This window comes from Embiotoca jacksoni, unplaced genomic scaffold (assembly GCF_022577435.1).
Source record: "Embiotoca jacksoni isolate LCO1_2020_lvr unplaced genomic scaffold, fEmbJac1.0.p SCAF_34, whole genome shotgun sequence".
NCBI lineage: Eukaryota > Metazoa > Chordata > Actinopteri > Embiotocidae > Embiotoca > Embiotoca jacksoni.
Window position 1 is genome coordinate 3,586,089 of NW_027185386.1, and position 23,976 is coordinate 3,610,064.

The 23,976-nt window shown below is 47.4% G+C and overlaps 4 protein-coding genes across 5 annotated transcripts; 3 read left to right on the top strand and 1 right to left on the bottom strand.

Moving 5' to 3' along the window:
- Positions 1-272: 272 nt before the first annotated feature.
- Positions 273-4,012, top strand: LOC138207766 (ras-related protein Rab-35). The gene is made up of 6 exons (XM_069165262.1): positions 273-736; positions 1,693-1,743; positions 1,972-2,095; positions 2,396-2,520; positions 2,842-2,966; positions 3,630-4,012. Exons 1-6 carry the CDS (start codon positions 682-684, stop codon positions 3,777-3,779), a joined length of 630 nt encoding a protein of 209 aa, XP_069021363.1. The 5' UTR covers positions 273-681; the 3' UTR covers positions 3,780-4,012.
- On the bottom strand, positions 3,952-12,414 carry anapc2 (anaphase promoting complex subunit 2). Its single transcript, XM_069165258.1, has 14 exons — positions 12,078-12,414; positions 11,247-11,496; positions 10,849-11,170; positions 9,936-10,068; positions 9,617-9,848; positions 9,133-9,252; positions 8,475-8,592; positions 8,167-8,345; positions 7,945-8,086; positions 7,570-7,645; positions 7,158-7,361; positions 6,645-6,777; positions 6,273-6,514; positions 3,952-5,610 (listed from the first exon to the last, which is right to left on the bottom strand). The coding sequence occupies exons 1-14, from the start codon at positions 12,174-12,176 to the stop codon at positions 5,401-5,403; spliced, it is 2,460 nt and encodes an 819-aa protein (XP_069021359.1). The 5' UTR covers positions 12,177-12,414; the 3' UTR covers positions 3,952-5,400.
- A 639-nt stretch (positions 12,415-13,053) lies between these two features.
- Positions 13,054-18,052, top strand: rnf25 (ring finger protein 25). Of its 2 annotated transcripts, none has more exons than XM_069165259.1 (10): positions 13,054-13,096; positions 13,395-13,466; positions 14,398-14,494; positions 14,714-14,781; positions 14,887-14,962; positions 15,062-15,133; positions 15,820-15,966; positions 16,315-16,404; positions 16,489-16,626; positions 17,193-18,052. In XM_069165259.1, the coding sequence occupies exons 1-10, from the start codon at positions 13,077-13,079 to the stop codon at positions 17,832-17,834; spliced, it is 1,422 nt and encodes a 473-aa protein (XP_069021360.1). In that variant the 5' UTR covers positions 13,054-13,076; the 3' UTR covers positions 17,835-18,052. The 2 variants fall into 2 exon arrangements, with proteins under 2 accessions (XP_069021360.1, XP_069021361.1); XM_069165260.1 differs by having other exon boundaries at positions 14,887-14,956.
- Positions 18,053-18,810: 758 nt separating this feature from the next.
- On the top strand, positions 18,811-23,640 carry kat8 (K(lysine) acetyltransferase 8). Its single transcript, XM_069165452.1, has 11 exons — positions 18,811-19,181; positions 19,866-19,940; positions 20,103-20,281; positions 20,396-20,449; positions 20,579-20,743; positions 21,718-21,807; positions 21,897-22,037; positions 22,143-22,236; positions 22,567-22,717; positions 23,150-23,304; positions 23,415-23,640. Exons 1-11 carry the CDS (start codon positions 18,866-18,868, stop codon positions 23,477-23,479), a joined length of 1,485 nt encoding a protein of 494 aa, XP_069021553.1. The 5' UTR covers positions 18,811-18,865; the 3' UTR covers positions 23,480-23,640.
- The last annotated feature ends 336 nt before the right edge of the window (positions 23,641-23,976 follow it).

Genomic DNA, 23,976 nt, shown 5'->3' on the forward strand with positions numbered 1-23,976 from the left:
TTTTAGTCTAACGTGCTGTTTGTCTTCTGCTTCTCAGCATCCAGGATTAAAGAAGCAAGAGAGGCGCCCTTGTGCCGGTAAACAGGGAACGGGCGACTTTTCACTCGACCACCAGAGGAACCGAGGCGTGACTCACGGCGGTCGACTTTAAAGGAGCGTCCGCTGAGCTGCAGTGAAAAAGAGGAACGGCTCAGTTTCGGCCTTTTTTTCTTTTTAATTAAAAAAAAAAAAAAAAAAAAAAAAAAGGGATGGCGTCATAAAGGCGGGAATTCATGATCGGCCGCATCCATCCATCCTGGATCCCCAGACGTGAGGCGTGGGCCTACAGCCAGAGGAGGAGGGAGAGTCCGCCGGGCCGTGGGTGATCTGGAACCCTCCCGCCCCCCCCACCCACCCACCCACCCTGACCCGCCCCGCAGCAGCAGCACTAGGTGGAACTGGAACCGAGGTGAAACCACGCTGCCGGTCGCAGCATGAATCACAGACGTGCAGCTGTGCAGGGAGAAGAGCGCTTGTTCTGCAGATCCACCGCAAGGCCGTCTGAGCTGCAGCTGGACGCGTCGGCAGAGGAGCACCTGTGACAACGCTGCACGTTGATGAGAGAAGAAGAAGAAGAAGGACCGTCTCCTCCTCCTCCTATGAGACTAGAGCTACCAGGAAATTCAGCGCCAGGCCGTCCGAATGGCGGGAAAAGACTACAATCATCTGTTTAAGCTGCTCATCATCGGAGACTCCAGTTAGTACATTCACACTCCTTTTTTTTTTTTTTTTTTTTTTTTTTTAAACTTTCAGGAGTCCTGGAAGATGCATAACAATTTAAAGGGTCATTCTGCTGTATTTCTAACTAATGCAGTGTCCTACAGCAGTGCATGATGGGTAGAGGTTCTGTCCGACTTTAGGCGGCGCCGCAAAACGTCACATGATGTTAAAACTTTGCTGCAGTTTTCTGAGTTTTACTGAGAACTTCCTCGTTGATGACACAGCTCTGCTCTGATTGGTTCGAACTTGGTTTGTTTTTGGTCACAGAACTACAGATCTGTTACTTCCTGTGTCTTCTGTCCCAAAGATGAAGCAGACGGCTCCAGTTTTTCTATTATTTCAGCCTTGATAACAAGCAGAGACCATCTACCGAAGCATCATCGAAGAAATGTTCAAACGGGTTGGCTTTTAATTTTCTGAAGCAGCTGCTGATTTCGGGTCAGTTGATGATGAGAAACTCTGAACAGCTGTTTGATCTGCGGGAGGTTCATGAATCAGGTTCACACTGAGTGACCTTCAGACAGGTTTTTATCAGCTGAGGAGGAGGAGGAGGAGGAGGGTGGTGGTGATGATGATGATGATGATGATGGAGAAATGAGCAGCTTCATCACGAAGCTGAGCTGTTTGTAGGCCGATGAAAAGTGAAACTTGCAGGTGAATCCGACCTCCGATCAGATCTTCAGGACAGACTGTCCAGACGTCAACGACCTACATTGCACGGGTTGCCGTGGTAACGACCTCCCGCCGCTCGAGGACGTCTCGTTTGAATCGCGCTGCCGTTTTCGAACACGACGTCTCCGATTGTAGAAATAGTTTCGTCCTACCGCAGCGGGGGACCTCTGAGGACCTGCGGGGTCCAAGGTCACCGTGACCTCCATTTTAAAAAGCAGTGTTTCTGCTCACTAATCTGCTTCCTGTTGTCTCTGCTCTCAGATGTGGGGAAAAGCAGCCTCCTGCTCCGGTTCGCAGACAACTCCTTCTCCGGTGAGTGTTTTAATCATGTTGATCAGAGCTGCCCCAACATGTCTGCGGCTGCAGGGCGGTGTGTGTTGTGTGTTTTGTGTGTGTGTGTGTGTGTGTGTGTGTGTGTGTGTGTTGTGTGTGTGTGTGTGTGTGTGTGTGTGTGGTGTGGTGTGGTGTTGTGTGTGGTGTTGTGTGTGTGTGTTGCTCTCTGCGTGTCCTTCTGACCCGTGAAGCTCCGCCCCCCTGCAGGCAGCTACATCACCACCATCGGCGTGGACTTCAAGATCCGGACGGTGGACATCGACGGGGAGCGAGTGAAGCTGCAGATCTGGGACACCGCGGGTCAGGAGAGGTTCCGGACCATCACCTCCACGTAAACACTCCTCACTCTTCTCTCCTCACTCCTCTCTCCTCTTTCCTCTCTCCTCTCTCCTCACTCCTCACTCCTCTCTCCTCTCTCCTCACTCCTCATTCCTCTCTCCTCTCTCCTCACTCCTCACTCTTCTCTCCTCACTCCTCACTCCTCACTCCTCTCTCCTCTTTCCTCACTTCTCTCTTCTCTCTTCTCTCTTCTCTCTCCTCACTCCTCACTCCTCATTCCTCACTCCTCACTCCTCTCTCCTCTCTCCTCACTCCTCTCTCCTCACTCCTCACTCCTCCCGTCCCTCTGCAGGTACTACAGGAACACCCACGGAGTCATCATCGTCTACGACGTCACCAATCCAGAGTCCTTCGTGAATGTGAAGCGGTGGTTGAACGAGATCTCCCAGAACTGTGACTCCGTCTGCAAGATCCTCGGTGGGTCACAGAGTCCATCAATAATATCAATATCTGATCAACAATATCAATATCTGATCAATAATATCAATATCTGATTAATTAGGCGCTTCCGAGACGTTAACCTGAATCGGAGTAAACACGTCACAGAAAACATTATATTTAAATATTTATAAAAATGAACATCAATATTTTTATTAATTATGAAAGTTTTTTCAAACCGACGTGTTTGTGTTTTAGAAGTTGTCAGTAATTCAGACTGTAGTCGTCCACCCAGCAGGGGGCGCTGCAGCAACAGCTTTAAAGGTTTTGTTTTTCTTTCTTTCTTTCTTTCTCTCTCAGTGGGAAACAAGAACGACGACCCAGCCAGGAAACAGGTGGATACCCACGATGCAATGCGTTTCGGGGAGTCGGTGGGCGTCCGTGTGTTCGAGACGAGTGCCAAAGAAAACATCAACGTAGAGGAGGTACGTGGAGACGAGCACTTCCTGTTTTCAAAATTCGAGTTAACTCCGTTGTTACACGTTTGGTTTGTTCGTTACGATCACTGTTTTTGATAATTGTCAGCTTGTTCATGTCTTCGTTTAAAAACCGGGTCTTCCTCAAACTGTTTCTTTCGCTGCGTTTTTGTGTCAAAATATCCCGAAAATGTTGTAAAGGTTTCATCTTTCATGTTTTTCGGGTCGTTAGAAACAGAAGTTTTCCAGAAATGGACGGAAATCAGATGACGGTGCTGCAGTTCACAGTGTGACCTGACGGTGGCAGCGTTGTGTTGCCTCTCTCGCTCTCTCTCTGTTCTGGCGACTGTGCTGCTGCAGCAGTGTCTGTTTTCTCTTGTTGTCACGGTAACAGGATGCTGCAGCACCTTGGTTACAGCTTTACAGGAAGGAAAGCATTTTAATGTGATGTTTGAGGATTTTAATAACATCAGCTCTGCGGAAGAGGAGGAGGAGGAGTTTGTTTTTGTGCTTTTCATGATTCAGATGATTTAAAAGCAGAACTGGACCCTGAAGTTGGTTCTGTGGAAACAGGAAGTTTTCTGGCGTGTAGAAAATATATTTTGTTGTTGTTGTTTACTCTGAGAAGCTTTCGGTCTGCTGACGTGTTGCACGTGTCGTCTCGTTGCCCAGATGTTCATGGCCTTCACCCACATGGTGCTCCGGGCCAAGAAGCAGAGCCAGAACCGAGCGGAGCGGGAGCGCGAGCGGGAGAAGGACACGGTGAACATGAACGCCCAGCGGGACCGCGACCGCAGGAAGAGAGGGAAGAAGTGCTGCTGAGGCGCTCCGGAGAGCTTCGGGCCGGGCCGGGCCGGCGCCGGGACCTCGAGATAAGTGAACGAACTGAACGTTTGCAGCTGGCGGATCCACGGCCGGCAGCTCGGAAGGAGTTACAGGGCCGTTCTCACGTTTCTGCTTTTTAACTGGAGCTCGCAGAGGTTCTGTTCTGTTGTTGGACCACCCCCCCCCCCCCCCCCCCCGAGGACGGAGCGGGTCGACCGTTAACGACAGACTGGGCTTCACACTTTTCATCAACTTTTTTTTTTTTTTGTACTAACGTTCTCGGTCCGATTCACTAAACTGCACAAAGCCGTTCGTAGATCTGATGAGCGAAACCGGTCCACGAGGAGACGCGTGGGATTTAATCGTTAACGTAATCGACGCCCTGAAAATCCCCGACCCGTTTTTACCCCCCCCCCCCGTATAAAGCCAACGTGTGTAATACTCCCGTCGGGCCACCAGAGGGTGCCGTGTCATCTTTTACGGTCACGTGACGGAGTACGGAAAAATGTAGATTTTAGTTTAGACAAGCTGCCGCAGTCGTCCTGAAACTCCCGAACATCTGAAAACTGGTTCGAGTAGTTTCGGTCGAGCTGCAGCGGTGATTCGGATCCGATCAGATCGGATTCACTTTCAGCTGCAGCCTTTAAAACCAGGAACGATCAGAGGAAACGTAAAGCTGTGTCCCTCGGGGGCCTCCGTAGAAACCAATCAATAATCCACGAACTGTTTCCAGCTTTACATTCAGGCTCTGCCGCGGATGAACACGTTATTTTTGAAAGGTCTTGTGACCCCGCCCCCTCACTGCACCGCCATCAGGACAGTTTCGGGTTTTTTTTGTCCTTCTTCAGACTCGACTCGCGTTTTAATTTTCCTCCTTTAACTCGTGTGTTTAACCTCTGAAAGGGAAGCGTGGGACTAAACTGTTACCTGAGCAGGTGTGAAGCCAGTAACAGACGTGTTCGTCTTTTAATGTAAATCTGTGTCCAAATAAAGACAGAAATGTGCTTCATGTGAAACTAAATGGAAAAATAAAAGATGATAAAAAAAATTCATATAAAAATGTTTTTCCTTCATGATGAAAACCGTGGAAACAATCCTCTTTTCAAGTCGTTAAGTTTTCAGCAAAATTTAGTTTAAGATGCACCGATCCAACTCTGAGGGGTGAAATAACTTCAGATACATGTTAAACTGGATTTAAAGTTCCTTCCAGATTATATTTTGAAACTATCAAAATAAAAGCAGGGAGGAAGATGAAGATGTTGAAATTTAAAGTAAAAGTAAAAAAATGGCAGAAAATAAAATGAAAACGTGCAAATTACGAACCAATAAAAATGTATTTCAGCTGCAGCATCAACACAGTCTGTACTGACCTGCAGCAGTGATTTTATTTTGAAAAACAAACCCGCCAGATGCTGCGTTCAGGTCACGTTGGAACATCCAGTAAATCCAGACTGACTCCTGTTTCATTCAGTTTATTTCCTGTCTGTGAAACGTGTTTGATTGATGTGTCAGCTGATGTGTTTGTGATTTGAAGCGGCGTGTTCCAGCAGAACACCGGAAACTCCCACGCTCTTCTGACGGACTCGAACGCGCCGCCTTCCCTCCCTCCTTCTCTCCCTCAGGTGGACTTGGGGAGCCGGTAGACGCCCGCCGACATCATCAGCTGATGCTCCCTGACCTTCCTCTGCAGGAAGGCCTCCAGCTCGTTGACGTCCATCTCCGTGACGACGGGGCCCGTGGCGACGAACATCCTCAGCATGGAGTGGATGCGGTCCAGCGTCATGCTGTCCAGGTTGGTGAGCATCGCCTGGATGTAGGCCCAGAAGAGCTGCAGGAAGACACGCAGGGAGGAGTCACTTCCTGTTTACTGTATGTAGGCGCGTATTTACTCGTACGTCTATCTTTGTGAGGACATTAGTGAGGACATGTTTACAGTTGTTATTTTTCTATCAGATCAATTTGAGCTGATTAACCGATCAATAGAAAATGAATCTGAAACCGTTTGAATGATTAATCATTTGAGTTCATTTAAATAATTAACGATTTCAGCTTCCTAAACGTGAGAATTTTACTTTTTTTTGGTCTAAATCGAGTATTTTGAGTATTTTTGGATTCCACATAACGTGGGACCTTAAATGTAATGCGCGTTTTTAATGTTTAAAAATTTCACGCAGCAGGTAGCTGCAGTTCAGAAACTATAACTGGTTCTGATTTCGATCGCCCATCAGTTATTCTTAAGCTAAAATCTGCACATTTTTATGTTCCAGCTTTTAAATATCTGCAGAAAATAATCGGCCAACTAATTAATAGTGAAATTAGCTGCAGCGCTAATATCAATTATAATTTCATTAACTAATCAATAAACTGTAATATGTTATTTTAAATTCCATCTACGAGTTTGATCTAAAATCAGGTAAAACATTTATAACTAATCTGTGAATGAAATCTCAGCCCTCTCCAGACTCCGTGCCGAGTTCGAGCGTCGTTCACCTGCAGCTTCTCCTCCCTCTGCTCCGACTGCGTGGTGGTGTTGGAGTCGCGCTCCTCGTCGCTGTCGATCAGCATCACGCCTCGCTCCAGCTTCTCCTTGGACGAGCCCGTCTCCACCACGTAGTAGCGCCCGCCCGCCTCCTCCCGCAGCACGCCGTGCTGCTGCCACAGCGCCAGCTTCCTGTGCAGCAGCTCCTTCGGGGCGCCCAGCTTCACGCTCAGCTCCTCCAGCGACCACGAGCCTGACGGGAGGACAAGGAGAAGAAGAAGAAGACGGCGGCGGCGCCGATGATGATGATGATGATGATCCCACCTCAAAGAGAGGCCGAGCCGTGACTCGAGTTTCAGTAAACGGGCGAGACGTCGACCTACTTTTCTCCTGGAAGTGCAGGATGATGGCGGCGTGGATCGGCGACACGGTGAGGTTGGAGAGCGTTCGGTCCTCCAGCTCCACGTCCAGCGTGACGGAGCCCAGGTGGGGCTTCCAGCTCAGTGTCCTCATGGCCTGGAAAACACAGGGGGAGAGGGGGGCAGGCGGGGTCAGCACGAGAAGCTCCGCCCACGAGGACACAAACGGAGACGCCGCAGCGGAACACGAGTTTTAAAAACTCCACTGAAAATAAACAGAAAAGTCGTTTTGTGATGGTGTGTTCAAGGACACTTGACCGTACGGGAATTAAAAGTTGTCTGCCATCCAAAAGCTCCGTGTTTCCCACCCGGCTTCCCCAGCGTCCTTGAACGCATCACCAGTCAGACTTGAACGACCTCAAACGAAGGGGACGACCGATCCGATTCGTTTCACCGTGCCGACTTCTGCATTATAACGTCGCTAAATTCAAGAACATTTCAACGAGCTCCGCCCACAGCAGCATCGCGTGACTCCACCTTGAGCTTCTCGTAGCGGTGCGTGTACGCCTCCATGGCCCGGCAGACGACGGCCGGCAGCTCCAGCTTCTCCTCTTTCAGCGGAGGCCAGAACTCCGACGACAGGATGATGGAGGACAGCGACAGCGGCGGCTGCTCCTCCTCGCTCAGCCTCGACTCCTCCTCCCGGATGTTGCTGTTGATGCGGCGGGAGTCGGCCATGTCCTGCAGAGACAGACGACGATCGTCACCATCACCTTCTTCGTGGCGAGAAATTCATCACGCGATCGGGGTTTTAAAAATGTTCAGTGAAGTCGTTACGACAGAACTTTACAAGAGAACCCGACAACTCAACAACTCCGACACGAGCGGCTGGAAGGAGAAAACTCCCCTTTAACAGGTAGAAAACTCCTTTTAATGGGAGCGTGTTCACCTTCAGCATGACCTCGCAGTAGTGCATGTGAGACTCTCCGAACCGCAGCTTCAGCAGCTCCACGTTACGGATCTCCCTGAAAACACACGACGGCAGGAACGTGACGACGTCGTTAGGAGTCGTGCAGCTCGTAAACAAAAGAAAACCACTTTACACACGACTTCCTGTGTGGAGCTACGTGGAAATAAATATGAATAAAAACAAATCTGAGTTTTACACTTCAAAAAGCTTTTGGTTGATTTTTTTTTTTTTTTCCCCTGTTTGGATTCCAAATCTTAAATCGTGTGTAAAGTTGAAACGGGAGTCGTTGCCTATAAGTTCTGTGACGTGGCTTTAAAGTGTGATTTGAGATGCGTTCAATGTCCTCCGCGGTACCTGGCGGTGTTGTAGTTGAGCTGGTGCAGCAGCCGGTCGGCCAGCACGGCTCGGTACTCGTCGATGAAGATGTCCTTGCTGCCGTAGATGCTGACGAGCAGGCTGATGATGTCAGACGATCTGCGTTTGGAGCCCATTTTATCTGATGGAGAAGAAGAAGAAGAGTAAAACTCCCGCAGCTCCGCGCGGGCGGGTTAGTTCACACGTGACGCGTTCACTGACCGGGCACGGCGTCGGTCGGGTCCGGACTCCAGTCCTCCGGGTCGTTGCCTTCCTCGTCGCTGTCCTGCATCTCCAGCGTCACCGGGTCTCCTCTGGACAGCTCGGACGCCAGGTCGGTGCAGCCCTCCGCGTCGCCGGTCAGACCGGCCACGATCTGCCTCACCGTGTCCTCGCGAGTCCTTGAACGCACCACGGGAGATCAAGGAATTGCTTCAACATAAACTTTGAGCCTTGTGTTTTTTTTGTTTTTTACCAGAAACATTTTCATTTTAATCTGTGTGTGTGTGTGTGTTTGTTTGTTTGTTTACCTGAGGTACTTGCGGATGGGCTGACAGGCGACCTGCAGGATGACCATGGACGGGTCGAGCTCTCGCAGCGCTTTGATGGCCGAGATGTAAACCGTGAGGATGTCGGACGTGTGGACGCCTGTAGGAAAAAAAACACACCATGAATTTTAAGTTTCTTAGCTTAGGTGACATTAATTATCTTTTAAAGCCAAAGTTTTTTTGTTTTTTGTTTTTTTTTACAGTCACACGAGACAGGACTCACGGTCCTCCATTTTTTTTCAATATTGAAAACAAAAATTATTTATTAACTTATTGGTATCAAAGTTCATTCATCATTTATTTGTGTATTCTACACTTTTAAAATTTTCTTTAGCCATAATATTATTTATTCTTTTATTTATTTATTTTTTCTTATTTACTTCTTTTTCATGTTGTAACATACAGCAGTTTAAATGTAAAGACATATGTGCATTTATATACATGTATGATAATATTCTGCTTTAAATTTGCTGTTTTGTTTTCATGATTATTTTCCTTCCGCTTGCTTTAAACGTTAATTAACGTGATGAAAACATGTTTCACTGTAGATCACGGAGTGAAAATAAAAATGAGGAACTCATTAAATGTTGCGTGTTGATTTGAACACGTGTAGGAACAGAAACACGGAGCAGTAACCGACCCGGATGCAGCAGACGGCTCTCAAAAGCAGATTTTAACGACGTGAGCAGCTGCTGACGCTGGTTCGTTCTCTCCAGACAAAACTTCAGATCCTCGATCGCAGCTTTGGATTCTGGGAAATCTGAAAGAGAAGTTTCGAAAAACTTGTTTTTAAAGTCACGAAAATATCCGAGAAAAATCTAGAAGGAGGAACTTTAGCGAAAGACTTTATTGACTTTGTATTTCAGGAGAGAACTTGATGCTTTTTCAATGGGAGTCTATTGGATCCCCTGGTGGCCCTCAGTGGTACTACACTTTAAAGCACATTTTATACACATTGTGGTTCTCATCTCTGTGAGCAGGTGCCACTGAGTGTTACCGTGGAAACACAGGTCGTAGCTCGGAGCTAGCCTCGGGGATGCGTGGCGAACTGTTCGGGCCTGGAGTCGGTCGGTGTGACATCGACGACGACGACATCATCATCACCATCATCTTCATCATCTCACCTCTGATGATGCTGAAGAGCTCTTCGATCCTCATGTTGACGTAGATCCGGCAGAAGAACTGATGCATGTGGCACCTCCACTGCTTCAAGACGGAGCCCGGACCTCCCAGACCTCCAGGACAACCGGGACCTCCGGGACCACTGGGACAACCGGGACCTCCTGGAGCCGCCGGGCCTGGTCCGTCTCCGTCCACGAACACTTTGCTAAGCCATCCGAGCACCAGCTCCAACCACTGCGCACACACACACACACACACACACAGGTTGAAGGAGCAGCTAAGTGGCGACGGTGGCGGCGGAGAGACCGGCGGACGTCTCACCTCCTGGAACTCCAGCAGGAAGGAGCGCTCGTACTCGCCGCGGCAGTGCTGCTCCATCCGCTGCTCGATGAGCCGGTGCAGGATGGAGGTGACGGCCTCGGAGCTGACCCACTCCAGCAGCTGCAGCCTCGACCTGCCGACACACGTCCGTCAGTTCATTCTCCCCAACGCTGATTCATCAGAGACGACATGATGGACTACAGGAAATGCAGTTCTGAAAATAACAGTTTGTCGTCTTTGTTTGGTTCAGTGATGGAGGAGCGTCTCCATCATGATCGCAGTTCGGCTTTTATTTATTTAATTATAAATAATAATTTAAAAAAAAAATCAAAACGTCAAAGTCGTTCACTAAATAAAATAAATAAATTCACCTTCATTTTAATGTTCAAACTTCAGTCAAAGTATTTATTTATTAATTAACTTGTTTATTTACCTACTGGCTTTGATTTAGTTAGTTATTAACCTTTTTATGACTTACTGACTTTTTCTTTACTTTATTTATCGATTTACATTTTTACTCATTTTTTTTGTAACTATCTATATTGATGGATTTAATTACTTATTTCCTCACTAATGTTTTTTATTCATGTATTTGTTGACTTATTGACATATTTATGTACTTACTGACTTATTTCTTCATTGACATATCAACTTATATATTTACATATTACTGACATATTTGGTGATGATTTATTTACTTATATATTGATTTCTTATTTATTAAATTATTGACTTTATTCATTTAATTATGGACCTATTTTATGGATTGACTCATTTTCTTAATCTTCTTTATTTACATATTGACTTGTTGACTTATTTTCGTCATTGATGGTTTTTATTTATGATCTCCTTGTTTGTTCGGCGCGAGTCTGAACATATTTGAATCCATCAGTTTCTCCTCGGATCCACTCACAGGATGCGGCTGAGCTCCTGCAGCTGCTCCAGAGCCTCCCGGCACCAGCACCGCCGGGTCGGGACCCCGCAGCCCGGACAGACTCCTCCCTCGGGGCCCTCGGGGGCCTCGGCCCCGTCCTCGTTCTGTCCCTCCTGGCTCATGTAGACGGAGAAGGTCCGGCTGTAAAACTCCAGCACGCGCTCCTGGAGGACCGGCGCCGGGGAGAAGAGGAGGAGGGCCCTGATGGTGGTGAAGGCCCGGTCCAGGAGGGCCCGGGGCCCCGGGCCGCACAGACCACCGCGGCCCTCGTCCTGCCACGTCCCCAGTCTCTCCAGACCACCTTGACAGAAGAAGAAGAGACGTTTAGACGCTGCGGACTTCAACACAAACATCGAGTCTTCATCTTTTCTACTGACCCAGGAACGGGTCCAGCCGGTCCAGCAGAGTCCTAAAGGCCCTGAGGAGAACCCAGGCCCGGTCCCGCTCCTCCAGCTCGTTCTCTGGCTGTTTCAGTCCCGACCAGAACTCGGGGACGACGGAGGACGACAGACGCATCTGCAGAGTCTCCAGCAGCCAGCCGGCCAGCAGGCGGCCCAGACCGTGACTGCACAGCAGGACCAGGGAGTCCGTGAGGCCCTGCTCCGGTACCGAGCCGCGGGGGGACACCTGAACACGACCAGAACACAGGGTTAGAGGACGGGCTCCATCCCAGACTCACAGGAACCTGAATAGGTTTCTTTAAAGGCCGCCTTCTGCTTCATTTAGCATCTCAAAATCATATGATTTTATTCAAGTCTTTTTACGGACTAGTTGCCTCTTTTCATGGTTGAATTTTGGCACTTTGAGGTCATTTGTCTGCTTTTCCAACAAGATATCTGAACTCACGTGAGTCTGTCTGGCCCAGACGCTCCTGTTCTCTGATAAAAACTTGTTTCATTAAACTTTTGGCAGCAAACTTTAAAAGTTAGTCTCGGTTTATGTTGGTTTGAGCAAAGACAAAACAGCACAGACAGAAGCTCATGATGAAGGCAAGAACATGCAAATAAAAGAAAAACATCAGCACACGTATGCCGAACTGAACCGAATACTCCTGCTGACTAGTTCCCTGTCCCAGCTCATGTCCTGCTAAATGTAGATCATCGCTACAGTGAATTTATATTTAAATCGTCAATTAGTTGAATGGAGTTCGGCGACAGCGCTTCACTTCATGCTGGCCCCCGGGTCTTTCCGTGTTAACCCCGACTCACCAGGGCTGTAGTGACCGTTTCCCAGGCATCAGCGACCCCGTGATGCGGTCCGGGTCCAGACATTTCCACCGAGTCCGGTTCCATCGCAGTTTCCTCCATTTTCTTAAGACTTTCTTCACAAACGCAGAACTAGCTTGCGTGAATACAACATTTAAACTTCGGGTGGTTCTGTCGATTTATAATGTCACACGCGGAAATATATAAAAACCCATAATGTCTTCGGCGGGTTTTTATTCATGTCTAAAGTAATAATAATTGCTCAAATCAGTTTCAGCCTTCTGTTATTAATTTGAAATAACACTACATAGTCTTTCCTATCGTATCGCGGGTTCTCTTCTTCTTCTGCGTCGTCGTCTTCTTCGTTGGTTTTCCTGGCGGACTACAAACCAACGCTCAGAGTGCTTGCTGCCATCTACTGTACTGGAGTATATTCTGAATATTAACCCTGTTCCAATTAAATATTAAAATAATAGCATTTTAACATTTAATTATTGGGCCACTGTCTTTAAAACATTGGTCGTCATCTTCTACTTCTGATTTTTATTTTTATTATGATTTTATTTTTATTAAAAACAAGCCTCGGTCGTGTCATCTCCTCACTGGGGTTTTATTTTGACGTTCACAGTCGTGTGATTATTGTATCATTATACCGATGCGTACATTTCTAACTTGTGCTGTTACGCCCTGTGACCACCAGAGGGCAATATACACTCAATATTAATCAACAGCGAGCAGCTGTGGATGCTTCCGGTATAGACATTCAAAATAAATTCCTCAAGTTAACATATACGTTTCAATACCCGGAGGAAGTTAGATTTTACGCCTGAGAACCGTACCGAAGTTCGGTTTGGGACGTTGGCACGTGATTGTTCGGTGTGTCGATGCGTCTCAAAGAGGCTTTCTCGCCTCCAGGCAATTTATTTTGAAGGTCTGTTTGTGTGACGCCACTTCCGTTTTTTTAGCGGCAGCTGATCTGCGGCTTCTCTCCCCAGAAACACCATGATGGCAGCGGAGTGCGAGTGAGTCTGTCGAAAACGCGTCCGAGTTCTCCCTCTAAAACCTCCGTAAATGTCGTGACAGCCTCCGGATGTCCGACTCGGTCTCCGGATTGTCTGACCCCGCCAGACGGCCGCCGTGGTCCGGGTTAAAATCTAGACGAAATGCCGCTGCTCTGGTGTAGCAATGCTAACCGTCAGCCGGTTATTAAAAAAAAAAAAAAAAAAAATTAAAATTAAAAATTAAAAACCGGCGCAGAGAAGCAGCCGCACGCGGTAACGACTGTGTTTCTGTTTGTCTTTTTGTTTGTTTGTCCTGCAGCGTGCAGTCTGAGATCGAGGTGCTGCAGTCCATCTACCTGGACGAGCTGCTGGTGGACAGGAGGGAGGACGGGTGAGCTAGCGGCCAGCTGCATTAAGCTCGTTCATTTGGGTGTGGGTGACGGTGCAGGACGGTGTGAGGAGGCCGTTTTGTAGTAAAAGATGTAAAATCAGAGTTTGGCACCTGCACAGGATGTAGTTTTTTTTTTTTTTTTTTTTTTTTTTGGAGGAGCTCCAGCTGTTCTCCTCTCTTGTTTCCCCTCCCAGTTCGTTTTAATTAAACTTGCACAGATGTTAGAAGTTTTGCACCAAATATAGCAGAAAATCCACCTCCCGACAGGTGCTTCATCTTGTGGCTGCGCTCAAATTCAACGAAGACCTGTTGGAGTTTGTAATGAAGATCGTTATGTGAAGTTCACATCACATAAGTACCGAATGCTTCTTCAACATTTCAGCTTCTTCTTCTGAAGACTGTTGTTTTCCTCCATTATGAAATTACACTACGCTAAAAGACTACAATATAAAAGCCATATATATATATATATTTTTAGCTTACTCGTGCAAAACAGGTAGACAATGATACTGATAATAGAAGACCTGTAAAAGCCTTATTATCTATCATATTTATTAAAAAAAAAATTAATGTTATACCAGGTCTGTCTGCACCAGATTCTTCCAGACATCCACTTTATGATTCCTTCTGTCAAATCATAATTCATGATTTTGGTTACTTTTAAGATCCTAAAACCTTCTCTGGGTTTTGTAAAATGCAGCGTTTTAAGCAAAGACTGTTAAATCCACAGATTTTTGAATGGAGTTTGGCAGAGAGAGAGATTGTGTGTGCAGAGAGAGAGCAGGACGGTTTGTTTTAGCCTGTCGGGGTCGTCGTGCAGAAGATGAGCGATGCCGTTGACGTCTGATGACGCTCGGGGTTTTCTTTTTTTTTTTTTTTTTTTTTTTGTCTCTGTGATGTTTAAAGCTCGCTGGTTGTGTTGTTGCTGCAGGGGCTGGGAGGTGAGCCTGGTCCTGTACCCGTCCACGGCCGAGGACTCCGTCTCCCAGTTCGTCCGACTCACGTTGACGCTGACCCTCGATCAGCAGGTGATAGATAATACAGTTTTCATTGTGTCTATATGATTAAAAAAAAATAAAAAATTGGACAAAATGTATATTTTGTTTTTGCTGTTTTTGTTTGCGTGTTTCACCTGTCGGTTCTGTTTCGAAAGTGTTTGCTTGTTGAAATACGTTAATATGTTTCTGGGATTATTTTCTGCAGCTTGTTAAATCACTGCCTCTCTGTTTCCGCCTCTGTACGTCCAGTATCCCTCGTCCTCTCCTGCCATCTCCATCCATAATCCCCGCGGGCTGTCAGACGATAAACTCAGCAGGTGACGAGCCGACTCATCGGCAGCATCACTTCCTGTCTGACCGGTCGGTCTCGGTGTTAACGCGGTGTGTGTTCTTTTCTTTTTTCTTTTTTTTTTGTCTCTTAGCGTTTGGAGGTGTCTCCAGTTGGAGGCTCAGTCCTGTCTGGGTTCGCCGGTGTTGTATCAGCTCATTGAGGTCTCAGTGTGTCACGTTTTTTTAATTTCCTCGTTAATCAAGAGAATTTTATATGATTTCAGTGGATTCATCATTTTAAATGTTTTGGTTTTTGGTTTTTTTCAGAAAGCAAAAGAAATCCTGACTGAAAGCAACATTCCTCATGGAAACTGCGTCATCTGCCTCTACGGCTTCAAGGTGAGACGGTCGACGTCGGTCCGGTCGTAATTTGTAACGTTAGCGCTTCATTGCATTAAAGAAAAAGACCCAAACTTAAATTTTGCTCACAGAATAGCGTTGAGTCCACTTTAAACAATGACCCCATTCAGTAAACTCCCTCCTTCTGATCAGTGTTTCCTTCTGAAAACAATTCCAGCATTCATCCGATATTAGGACTCAAACACAGATATGTTTGGGGGCGGGGCTGTTTGATTGACAAGCCTGAGGTGCAGTCAGGTTTTCGCTATCATTGTTTGGGGGCATAGTGTCGTCAGATCCGCCCCTCACTCCTCCCCAGCTCGTCCAAATATGGTCACTTCTGGCTCCAAAATAACAAGAGGGCGACGGGCTAAAATGCAGAATTCGAAGCTTCAGAACGGCAGTTTACAAACCGGTGGGTGACGTCACTGTCGGTTGGCCCGCTTGGTGAGAAATTCATGGCGCATTTGCATCTTTCCAAATGTCTGCACATTGTTTAGCGAGCTTGTAATTTACAACCCGAACCGTCAGGACCCAAATTACCAACGAAAATAAATAAATGAAACGAAACCCTGTTTGAAATCACTATAAACAGCTGCTTTATAGTTCCTGACTATTTTTTCCTGAAACCTGCGTCGTTTAAAAAAATAATCGTGAGCGTATTTCCTGTTTGTGTCTCTTTTTAGGAGGGAGAGACCTTCACCAAAACCAGCTGCTACCACTACTTCCACTCGCACTGCCTCGGCCGCTACGTCAGCCACTCGGAGAGGGAGCTCCGTCAGAGGGAGAAGGAGCTGGAGGAGGACAAGACCAGAGACCAGGCGGACTGTCAGGTGAGACGCCAGCAGCAGCGTTAAGATTAGATTAGATTAGATTTAGACTTTATTAATCCCACAGTGGGGAAATTCGGTCGTCACAGCAGCGTAGAAAAACAAAAGGCCCACACAATATGAAAAAGTTTACAAATAAGTGTAAGAAATAAGATGGATAAGAAATAATTATTTTAGAAAAACAAATAAGGGCAATGCATAAATACACACACACACAGACTATACAGACAAATAAAATAAAAATAAATAAATACAGTTTGGGATGAATGGAAAAATTTGTCAGGTGCTATGAAATGAAATGGACAGTGCAGCGTTAACGGCCGACGGCGCTGACCCGGTCTCCTCTGACAGGAGCTGACGGTGGTGTGTCCGGTGTGCAGAGAGACGCTGACGTACGACGTGGATCAGCTGCTGTCGGCGGCGGTGCCTCAGCTGCCCGAGGTAGAAAAAAAAAATAACAAAAAAAAAACCTGCTCAGGGGGAAAAAAAAAAGTCCAAACGTGAACGCGGGTTTTGTGTCTGCAGCCGGACGAGGCGGCGATCGGCTCGGACTTCCAGCAGAAGCGCCTCGAGCTCCAGAAGCTGCTGGAGAAGCAGCGGTCCAAAGGCGGAGTCATCGACCCCGAGGTGGAGTCGAACCGCTTCCTCATCCACATCAACGAGGTGAGAAAGGACGACGGGGCCGAACTCACCGGGGGTTTGGAAAAAAACAAAAGAAACTCAGATTTATCAGTTGTTTTCTTCTTCTTCTTCTTCTTCTTCTTCTTCTTCTTCTTCTTCATCTATTCTATTCATGGAACAAATGCTGCAGATTTCTGTTTTGACTTCCTGATGGACTTTAAATTAAATGTTTCCAAATTATTATATTCTGTGTAATAACTTAATAACATCGTATTTTGTACTTAAACATTTGTTGTCATGGTCGATGTTCGTTTTGACATCGACAGGGTTTGTTTTTTGGTGAAAATGTGTTTTCCTCTGCGATGTTTTTAGCCGAGTTTTCTTCAGAAACATTTAAGTCGATTTCTTGATTAGAATTAATTTTTTCCGTTGCCACGGTTACTGTTGTCTCCCTGGTCTTCGTCAGACTCATTATAAAACTCCTGGTGTCCGTCTGCTCTGCAGTGATACGAACAAACATGTCCGCTTAGTACCGTGGACCACGTTGTCCTGCGTGTCTCTTCATGTTGAATATGAACTTTAACTCTGATCCCCGTTGAGTCCTGCAGGTGCCACCTGCTGCTGAAAATGGGAACCCGGACGAAGACGTCTCCCCCGGCCCGCCCACCTCCTCCGCCTCTAACGTGTCCCCCGATGGACCCGGAGTCAGAGAGGACCCGTTTGTCCCCGGACTGTCCCACTGCAGAGGCGTTCAGGGCCAGAGGCGTCAGCACCAGTTGAGGGGCCCGAGGAGAGGGGGCCGGTCCAGAGGCCAGCACGGCAGAGCCCCCCCCATCACAGAGCACCTGGACCGACTGTCTCTGTCCTCGGATGGCTCTGACGGACCAATGAAAGCCGGAGCTCAGGGTAACCCGGGGCAACAGATGCACGGAAGCCAGGAATCACGTCGGCCTGACACCGAAGTGTTCGCGGCGCAACAAGAGAAGCTTCCTCCGGACGAAGGCCCGAAAGGCGCCGCGGACTCCGCGGGGGGCCACGGCGTTCACGGAAGGAGGCGGGGCCCTCACCGGTCTGCCCCACACGCCGGGGCCCCCGGACCGGCACGGTACCACTGGGACGGTAGAGCGCCGAGAAGCAGAGGAGGGGCCAACAACCTGTACGGCAGAGGAGGAGGGCCCCGGCGGAGTCACGGCCGGGGCCCCCACCATAGGGTGGTGGACAGGGAGAGGGGGAAAGAAGAGGTGCTATGACAAAGGGCAACAGGAGGGCCAATGAACAAGCGTGCGTGCGCCTCCGTTATCGGCCCGCATCGATCGAAGCCCTGCAACGGAGACGACGGTCGCCGCCGCCCGTCCTCCGGTACGTCGCCATCTCCCCGCTCTTCGGCGCGCACTGACATCAAACACAGACGTTCGCTGCTTCTTGTTGTGATGCAATATGACATGAAAGAACTACAAATTAAATTCTCTCTGGGTGTCAAGAGTGTCACAGTCTCTGTATTTGCAGTTATCATCAATAATCTGGTGACATTTGGTGGTTATGTTGACGGCGCTGCGATTTAATTTAGTGAAACGTTTCGCTGAGCACCAGACGGGAGACGGAGACCAGGTAAATGTAGTACTTTTACTCTGCTGGTTAATGCTCATAAATATTTAATAACACATAATCAGTTTATATGATAGAATACATTGTGAATATATTTATATAGAGTGAAGTGGCATCAGAAATAATCAAATACACTCAAATATAATACGATAAAAAAAACGGTTTAAAGTAAATGTGGCTGTTTATACTTTTATTGTGGTAGATTTTTGATAACTCACTTATATAAAGCACAATATAACAGAAGTTAACAGGATTTACATTGACACAGTTTTCGCATTAAATTTTCCCCAATTTTTGACAAAACTTGAGCTAAAGTATATTTCTGAAGAAGTATTACTTTGGTTTGTGGCTTGAATTTGCGCTCAAGACTTGATTAAAAAAAATACATAAGCAATTATTTAAATTTAAATGATTTAAATGTATTGTTATCTCAGGCTTTATTTTTCTGTAAAATCAAGCAGTGTTTGAGATAAAACCAGGAACAAGGAGAGGAAAAATACTTTAGAGCAACGTCGCGCTAAGGCTGCTGGGAGATGTAGTTGTTTGGTGTTGAAGGAGGCGGGACCGACGTTCTACCGACGCCATCTTGGCCGTTTTTTATTTATTTTTTTTAAATCGTCGAAGACCAGCCCCTCCGGACGAACTGCGTAGAGTCGGGAGAGGCGTGCGGTTTGTAATGACTGGCGGGACCGCTTTTCACAAGAGCTACTACCACAACAAGAACTCCCAGCACGGGATGGACGTGGACATGGACTCGAGTCACATGGAGAGCGAGCGGGGAGAACTGGACAGCAGCGTCCCGGCTGCGTGCTCCTCCAACGGCAGCGGCGGGGAAGAGGACGAGGCGGAGGCCCTCGGCCGTCTCCGAGAAGCCGGGGTCTCTGGTAGTCAGCACATGCCGGAAGGAGTAGTGCTCGGCTGCGGCAGGGAGCAAGAGGTGTCGGTGGAGATTGGAGAGACGTATTTATGTCAAAGAGCCGACAAGACGTGGCGTGAGTGAAGAACATGTCCCCCCCCTCGGACTCACATGTTGGCTGCGTAAATTGCGCAGACTCCCTTTTGTTTTGGGATAGAAAACGCACACCAAACTCCAGATTAGAATTTTCAAGCGCAAACTTTCGCCGATTATTTTAAAAACCTAATCGGCGGTAAAAAAAAACAAAAAAAAACGGGAATTCAACTCAAAGATTATCGGGGCTTTCTGGAAAATTCGGCTTCGATAATGAGACCGTTAACGGTGTAAACAACAGAAGAGTCGTCTCTAAAAGTTGATATTTCACTTGATTAAACAGTCTAACGCTGCAGTTTGGGTCCTTATGTGTTTACCGAATTAAAGAACACTTCAGCACGTGTGTTTTTTAATAGTTGATAAAACGTAACTAAGTAAGTATGTTGGCTAATAAGATAGAAATCACTAAAGTCTTGGAAATCTGAAGGGAGTTTGGTGGGAAGGTATCTCGTGCTGCAGATTTACTGGCGAAAACTGATGGTTGGAGGTTTTTCCCTCCTGGCTTTACGTGGGAATTGTGGAATTGTTGGGTTTCTCTTTATAATTTAATAATATATATATATTAATTATATATAATTTAATGTGTTAAGTGCCCATGAAATAACCTGCGCTGTGATTTGGCACTGTATAAATAAAATCAAATTGATGGACTTTGTACATTTTTCAGACACCGCAGAGGTTATTCAATTCCGAATGAATGAACAGGAGGGCAGAGAGGAGTTCTACGTTCACTACGTAGGGTGTAAGTATAAAATATACTTTTTACATGACCTTTAAATTTCCATTATTGCGTCCGCCTTGTGTTCCTTCTCTTTTGTCCCTCATTATTTTCCACCGTACCTCCTCCATCCCCTCTTCCTCTTCCTCCCCTCTCCACGACGATCCACCCCCCTCCCCCCGGCAGTCAACCGGCGCCTGGACGAGTGGGTCGGCAAGGCCCGGCTGGCTCTCACCAAGACGGTGAAGGACGCGGTGCGGAAGAGCACGGAGATCGGGGGCGTCGGAGATTTGGGGGAACAGCCCGAGAGGAAGATCACTCGCAACCAGAAGCGCAAACACGACGAGATCAACCACGTGCAGAAGGTCAGAGAGACGCCCGGGTTACTTCGTGCCGATCGTTTGCGACGCTCTCGGCGCGTTTCATTTATCTGACGGAGCTTCTTGTTGTTTTTTTTTTTTTTTGTGGGTCTTTTACAGACGTACGCAGAGATGGACCCGACCACGGCCGCTCTGGAGAAGGAGCACGAGGCGGTGCGTGACGATTTCTGAATACTTTCTCGTTTCTTTTCTTTTCTCTTCTTTTTCTTTTTTTTTTAACGCCCAGTCCCCGCTGGTTATTTCCCGCCGCCGGACCTCACGTCCTCGTCTCTTCCCCCTCAGATCACCAAAGTGAAGTACGTGGATAAGATCCAGATCGGGAACTTTGAGATCGACGCCTGGTACTTCTCGCCGTTTCCCGAGGACTACGGCAAGCAGCCCAAGCTGTGGATCTGCGAGTACTGCCTCAAGTACATGAAGTACGAGAAGACGTTCAGGCATCATCTGGTCAGTCCAACTTGTCATGACCGGAAGAAACAACGGAGTAAAACTTTTGGCTGCTCTTCTTTTCTCTTTTGTTTGGGTCAAAGAATGAGGACGAGTTGTGAAGTGCGGAGGAAACGTGTTCCTCACTTCTTTGGAGAAAAGGAAGGATCGTGTCGGATTATTTAGCGACGCCAACGTTGCTCGCTCCGACCTATCCGACACCTCCAGAGGACATTTATTTGAAATGAATTGGGAATTTCCTGCCAGCCGGCCGACTCAACCCGCGTATTCATCGCTTACGTGTGCGAGACCGTGGGGAGCTGGTGAAAACACCCGTCTCCGGGACGACAATGTTTATCAAAGCTGCCGATTCATTAGTTGTACGAGGTGTGATCAAAAAAAAAAAAAAAAAAAAAAAAGTTCAGAGACTTCCTCTTGAACGCAGCGCAGCGATGAACCCTGTTGCCGTGGCGCCACAGATCGGGGTGGTTTGCGGCGACTGTTTTCCCCTTGGAAAGGTTCCCGGGGGAACTCGGTGTTGACGGGATTCACGGCGACACAAAAAGAAAAAGCCCACCTGGTGTCTCCTGACCTGACGCGCCTTCTAAGGCGTTGGACGGTGAAGCCCCCCCCCCCCCCCGAATACTTCCCCCTGAAGGTCGTTTACTTCCTGCTGCTTCCGCGTGCATCACTGCGCTGCGTTCAGGAACTCTCTGAACTTATTGATCGCGTGTCGTAGCTCCACAGCTGCGATTCCTCTCTTCTACGGAGGTCTTCTGCCTGTCGGCAGTTTTCCAACCGTCACGTTTAGCTGCTGAGCCTCCACGAAGTGACAAAAGCGGGCGGATGAATACGTCGGCGATCGGGTCAAACGGGGAAGTAACCGCGGATGTAGATCTTCTGATGACGTCAGAAAAATGTCAAATAAGCAATACGAGAGCTCTGACCTTTGACCTTTGACACCCCCCCCCCCCCCCCCCCCCCCCCCCTTCCAGTCGCACTGCCAGTGGAAGCAGCCTCCAGGCAAAGAGATCTACAGGAGGAGCAACATCTCGGTGTTCGAGGTGGATGGGCGGGACCACAAGGTGAGCACAAAACCGTACACGTTGAAGGCCCCCCCCCCTCCGCCGCATCGCTCTGAACGCGTCGGGTCTCCTCTTCTTTTCGTCCGCAGATCTACTGTCAGAACCTCTGTCTGCTCGCCAAGCTGTTTCTGGACCACAAGACACTTTACTTCGACGTGGAGCCCTTCATCTTCTACATCCTCACCGAGGTCAACAAGCAGGGGGCGCACATCGTCGGATACTTCTCCAAAGTAAGTGGACCCCGTCGGAGGTTCTGATCCGCGGCCTCGCCACGTCGTTCCTGACGTCGACGACTTGAGTCACGAACAGCTGCCGTCTGTGGTTTTGTTCCGCAGGAGAAAGAGTCGCCGGACGGGAACAACGTGGCGTGTATTCTCACGCTGCCGCCGTACCAGCGCCGCGGCTACGGGAAGTTCCTCATAGCTTTCAGTAAGTACAGACATTCGTTTCACTGCTGGCGCCGACTCGGCTTTTATTTTTGGTTTTCCAATCTCATCTGAGATTTTAAACATCGGTTCAGTTCATTTTGCAAAATATTTTCTGGTTTCAGCTTCTCAAAGATCAGAATTAGCTTCTTTTTTTTTTTTTGGTCTTAATGTGAAACTGATGAAACGACGTCATTTTGAAGGAGTCACACGAGGCTGCAGGAAGCTTCTTTCTCCGCTTGTTGACATTTCACAGACTAAACAAATGCATCGATAGAGGAAAATAATCTGCAGATGGACCGATGAGAACGTCTTGGATTTGTATTTTTCCCAGGTTACGAGCTGTCGAAGCTGGAGAGCTCGGTGGGTTCTCCGGAGAAGCCTCTGTCTGACTTGGGGAAGCTGAGCTACCGGAGCTACTGGTCCTGGGTGCTGCTGGAGATCCTGAGGGACTTCAGAGGAACGCTGTCAATCAAAGACCTCAGGTAGCAAAATTTAAAAAGTGAATCCTAAAAAAAAAAAAAAAAGAAATGTCTGAAAATCCTCCACAACTCGGGAGCCACAGATAGAAGTCTGCAGCTGCTGCATTTTTTTTTTAATTTTTTTTTTTTTTTTTTAATGAATTAAAGCGTCCCTCTGCCGTCACTTTTCAACACCAACCTATAATAACGTTGCACTGTTCATTAAATTTCATAGCACCTGACACTTTTTTTTCCCATTCATTCCAAACTGTATTTATTTTATTTTTTTGTGTAGTCTGCGTGTATTTATTCATTGCTTATTTTTTTATTCAAGTTATTTCTTATACGTATTAGTAGATTTTTTTTTCATGCTGCCGTGACGACTGACTTTTCCCGCTGTGGGATTAATAAAAGTCTAAATCTAATCATCTAATCACCGACCCTTCTCCCCTGCAGCCAGATGACCAGCATCACGCAGAGCGACATCATCAGCACGCTGCAGTCGCTCAACATGGTGAAGTACTGGAAAGGTCAGCACGTCATCTGCGTGACGCCCAAACTGGTGGAGGAGCACCTGAAGAGCGCCCAGTACAAGAAACCGCCGATCACAGGTGAGAGCGGACCGATCCGTTTCCGTAGTCGTTATTTTCTGTGACTGTTTCGAAGTTTGTTGCCGATAAAAGTTATTTTTTTTTCAACCAACTCCTCTCCTCCTCCTCAGTGGACACCTTGTGTTTGAAGTGGGCGCCTCCCAAAAACAAACAAGCCAAGTTATCCAAGAAGTGACGGAGTCGGGGAGACCCCCCCCCCCCACACCTGTGTCCCGGTCAACATCTGCACATCGTCTGCCACCTTGTTTCCTCACCTGCTGTTGTGAACTCACACTGTACATATTATTAGTAGCATCGGTCAGTATTTTCATAAAATAAATGTAAATATGGAAACTCCCCTCCTCTCCGGATTGTTTAAGGTTTTTGAAGCAACGGTGAAATTTCTTGAATTTGTGTGTAATAATCTGCTTTTGAGGTTTTATTTTCCTTCAGCTCATTGAAATATCAATAGATTAACTAGGAAGTTACAATATGTAACTCCTGTTGAGTTAAATCCTCCTCAGATACTTTTAGCTTTTAATGCTGAAGTCGGTTACTTAAACAACACATCCCAGATCTCGATGAATGAAATATTCTAGTTGAAAATCTTTATTCATTACTTAGTGGAAGTTGATCCAACTTCTGTGGAAATTCCTGAAGACGAGTCAAAATGAGTCTCAGTAGTGTGTGTGG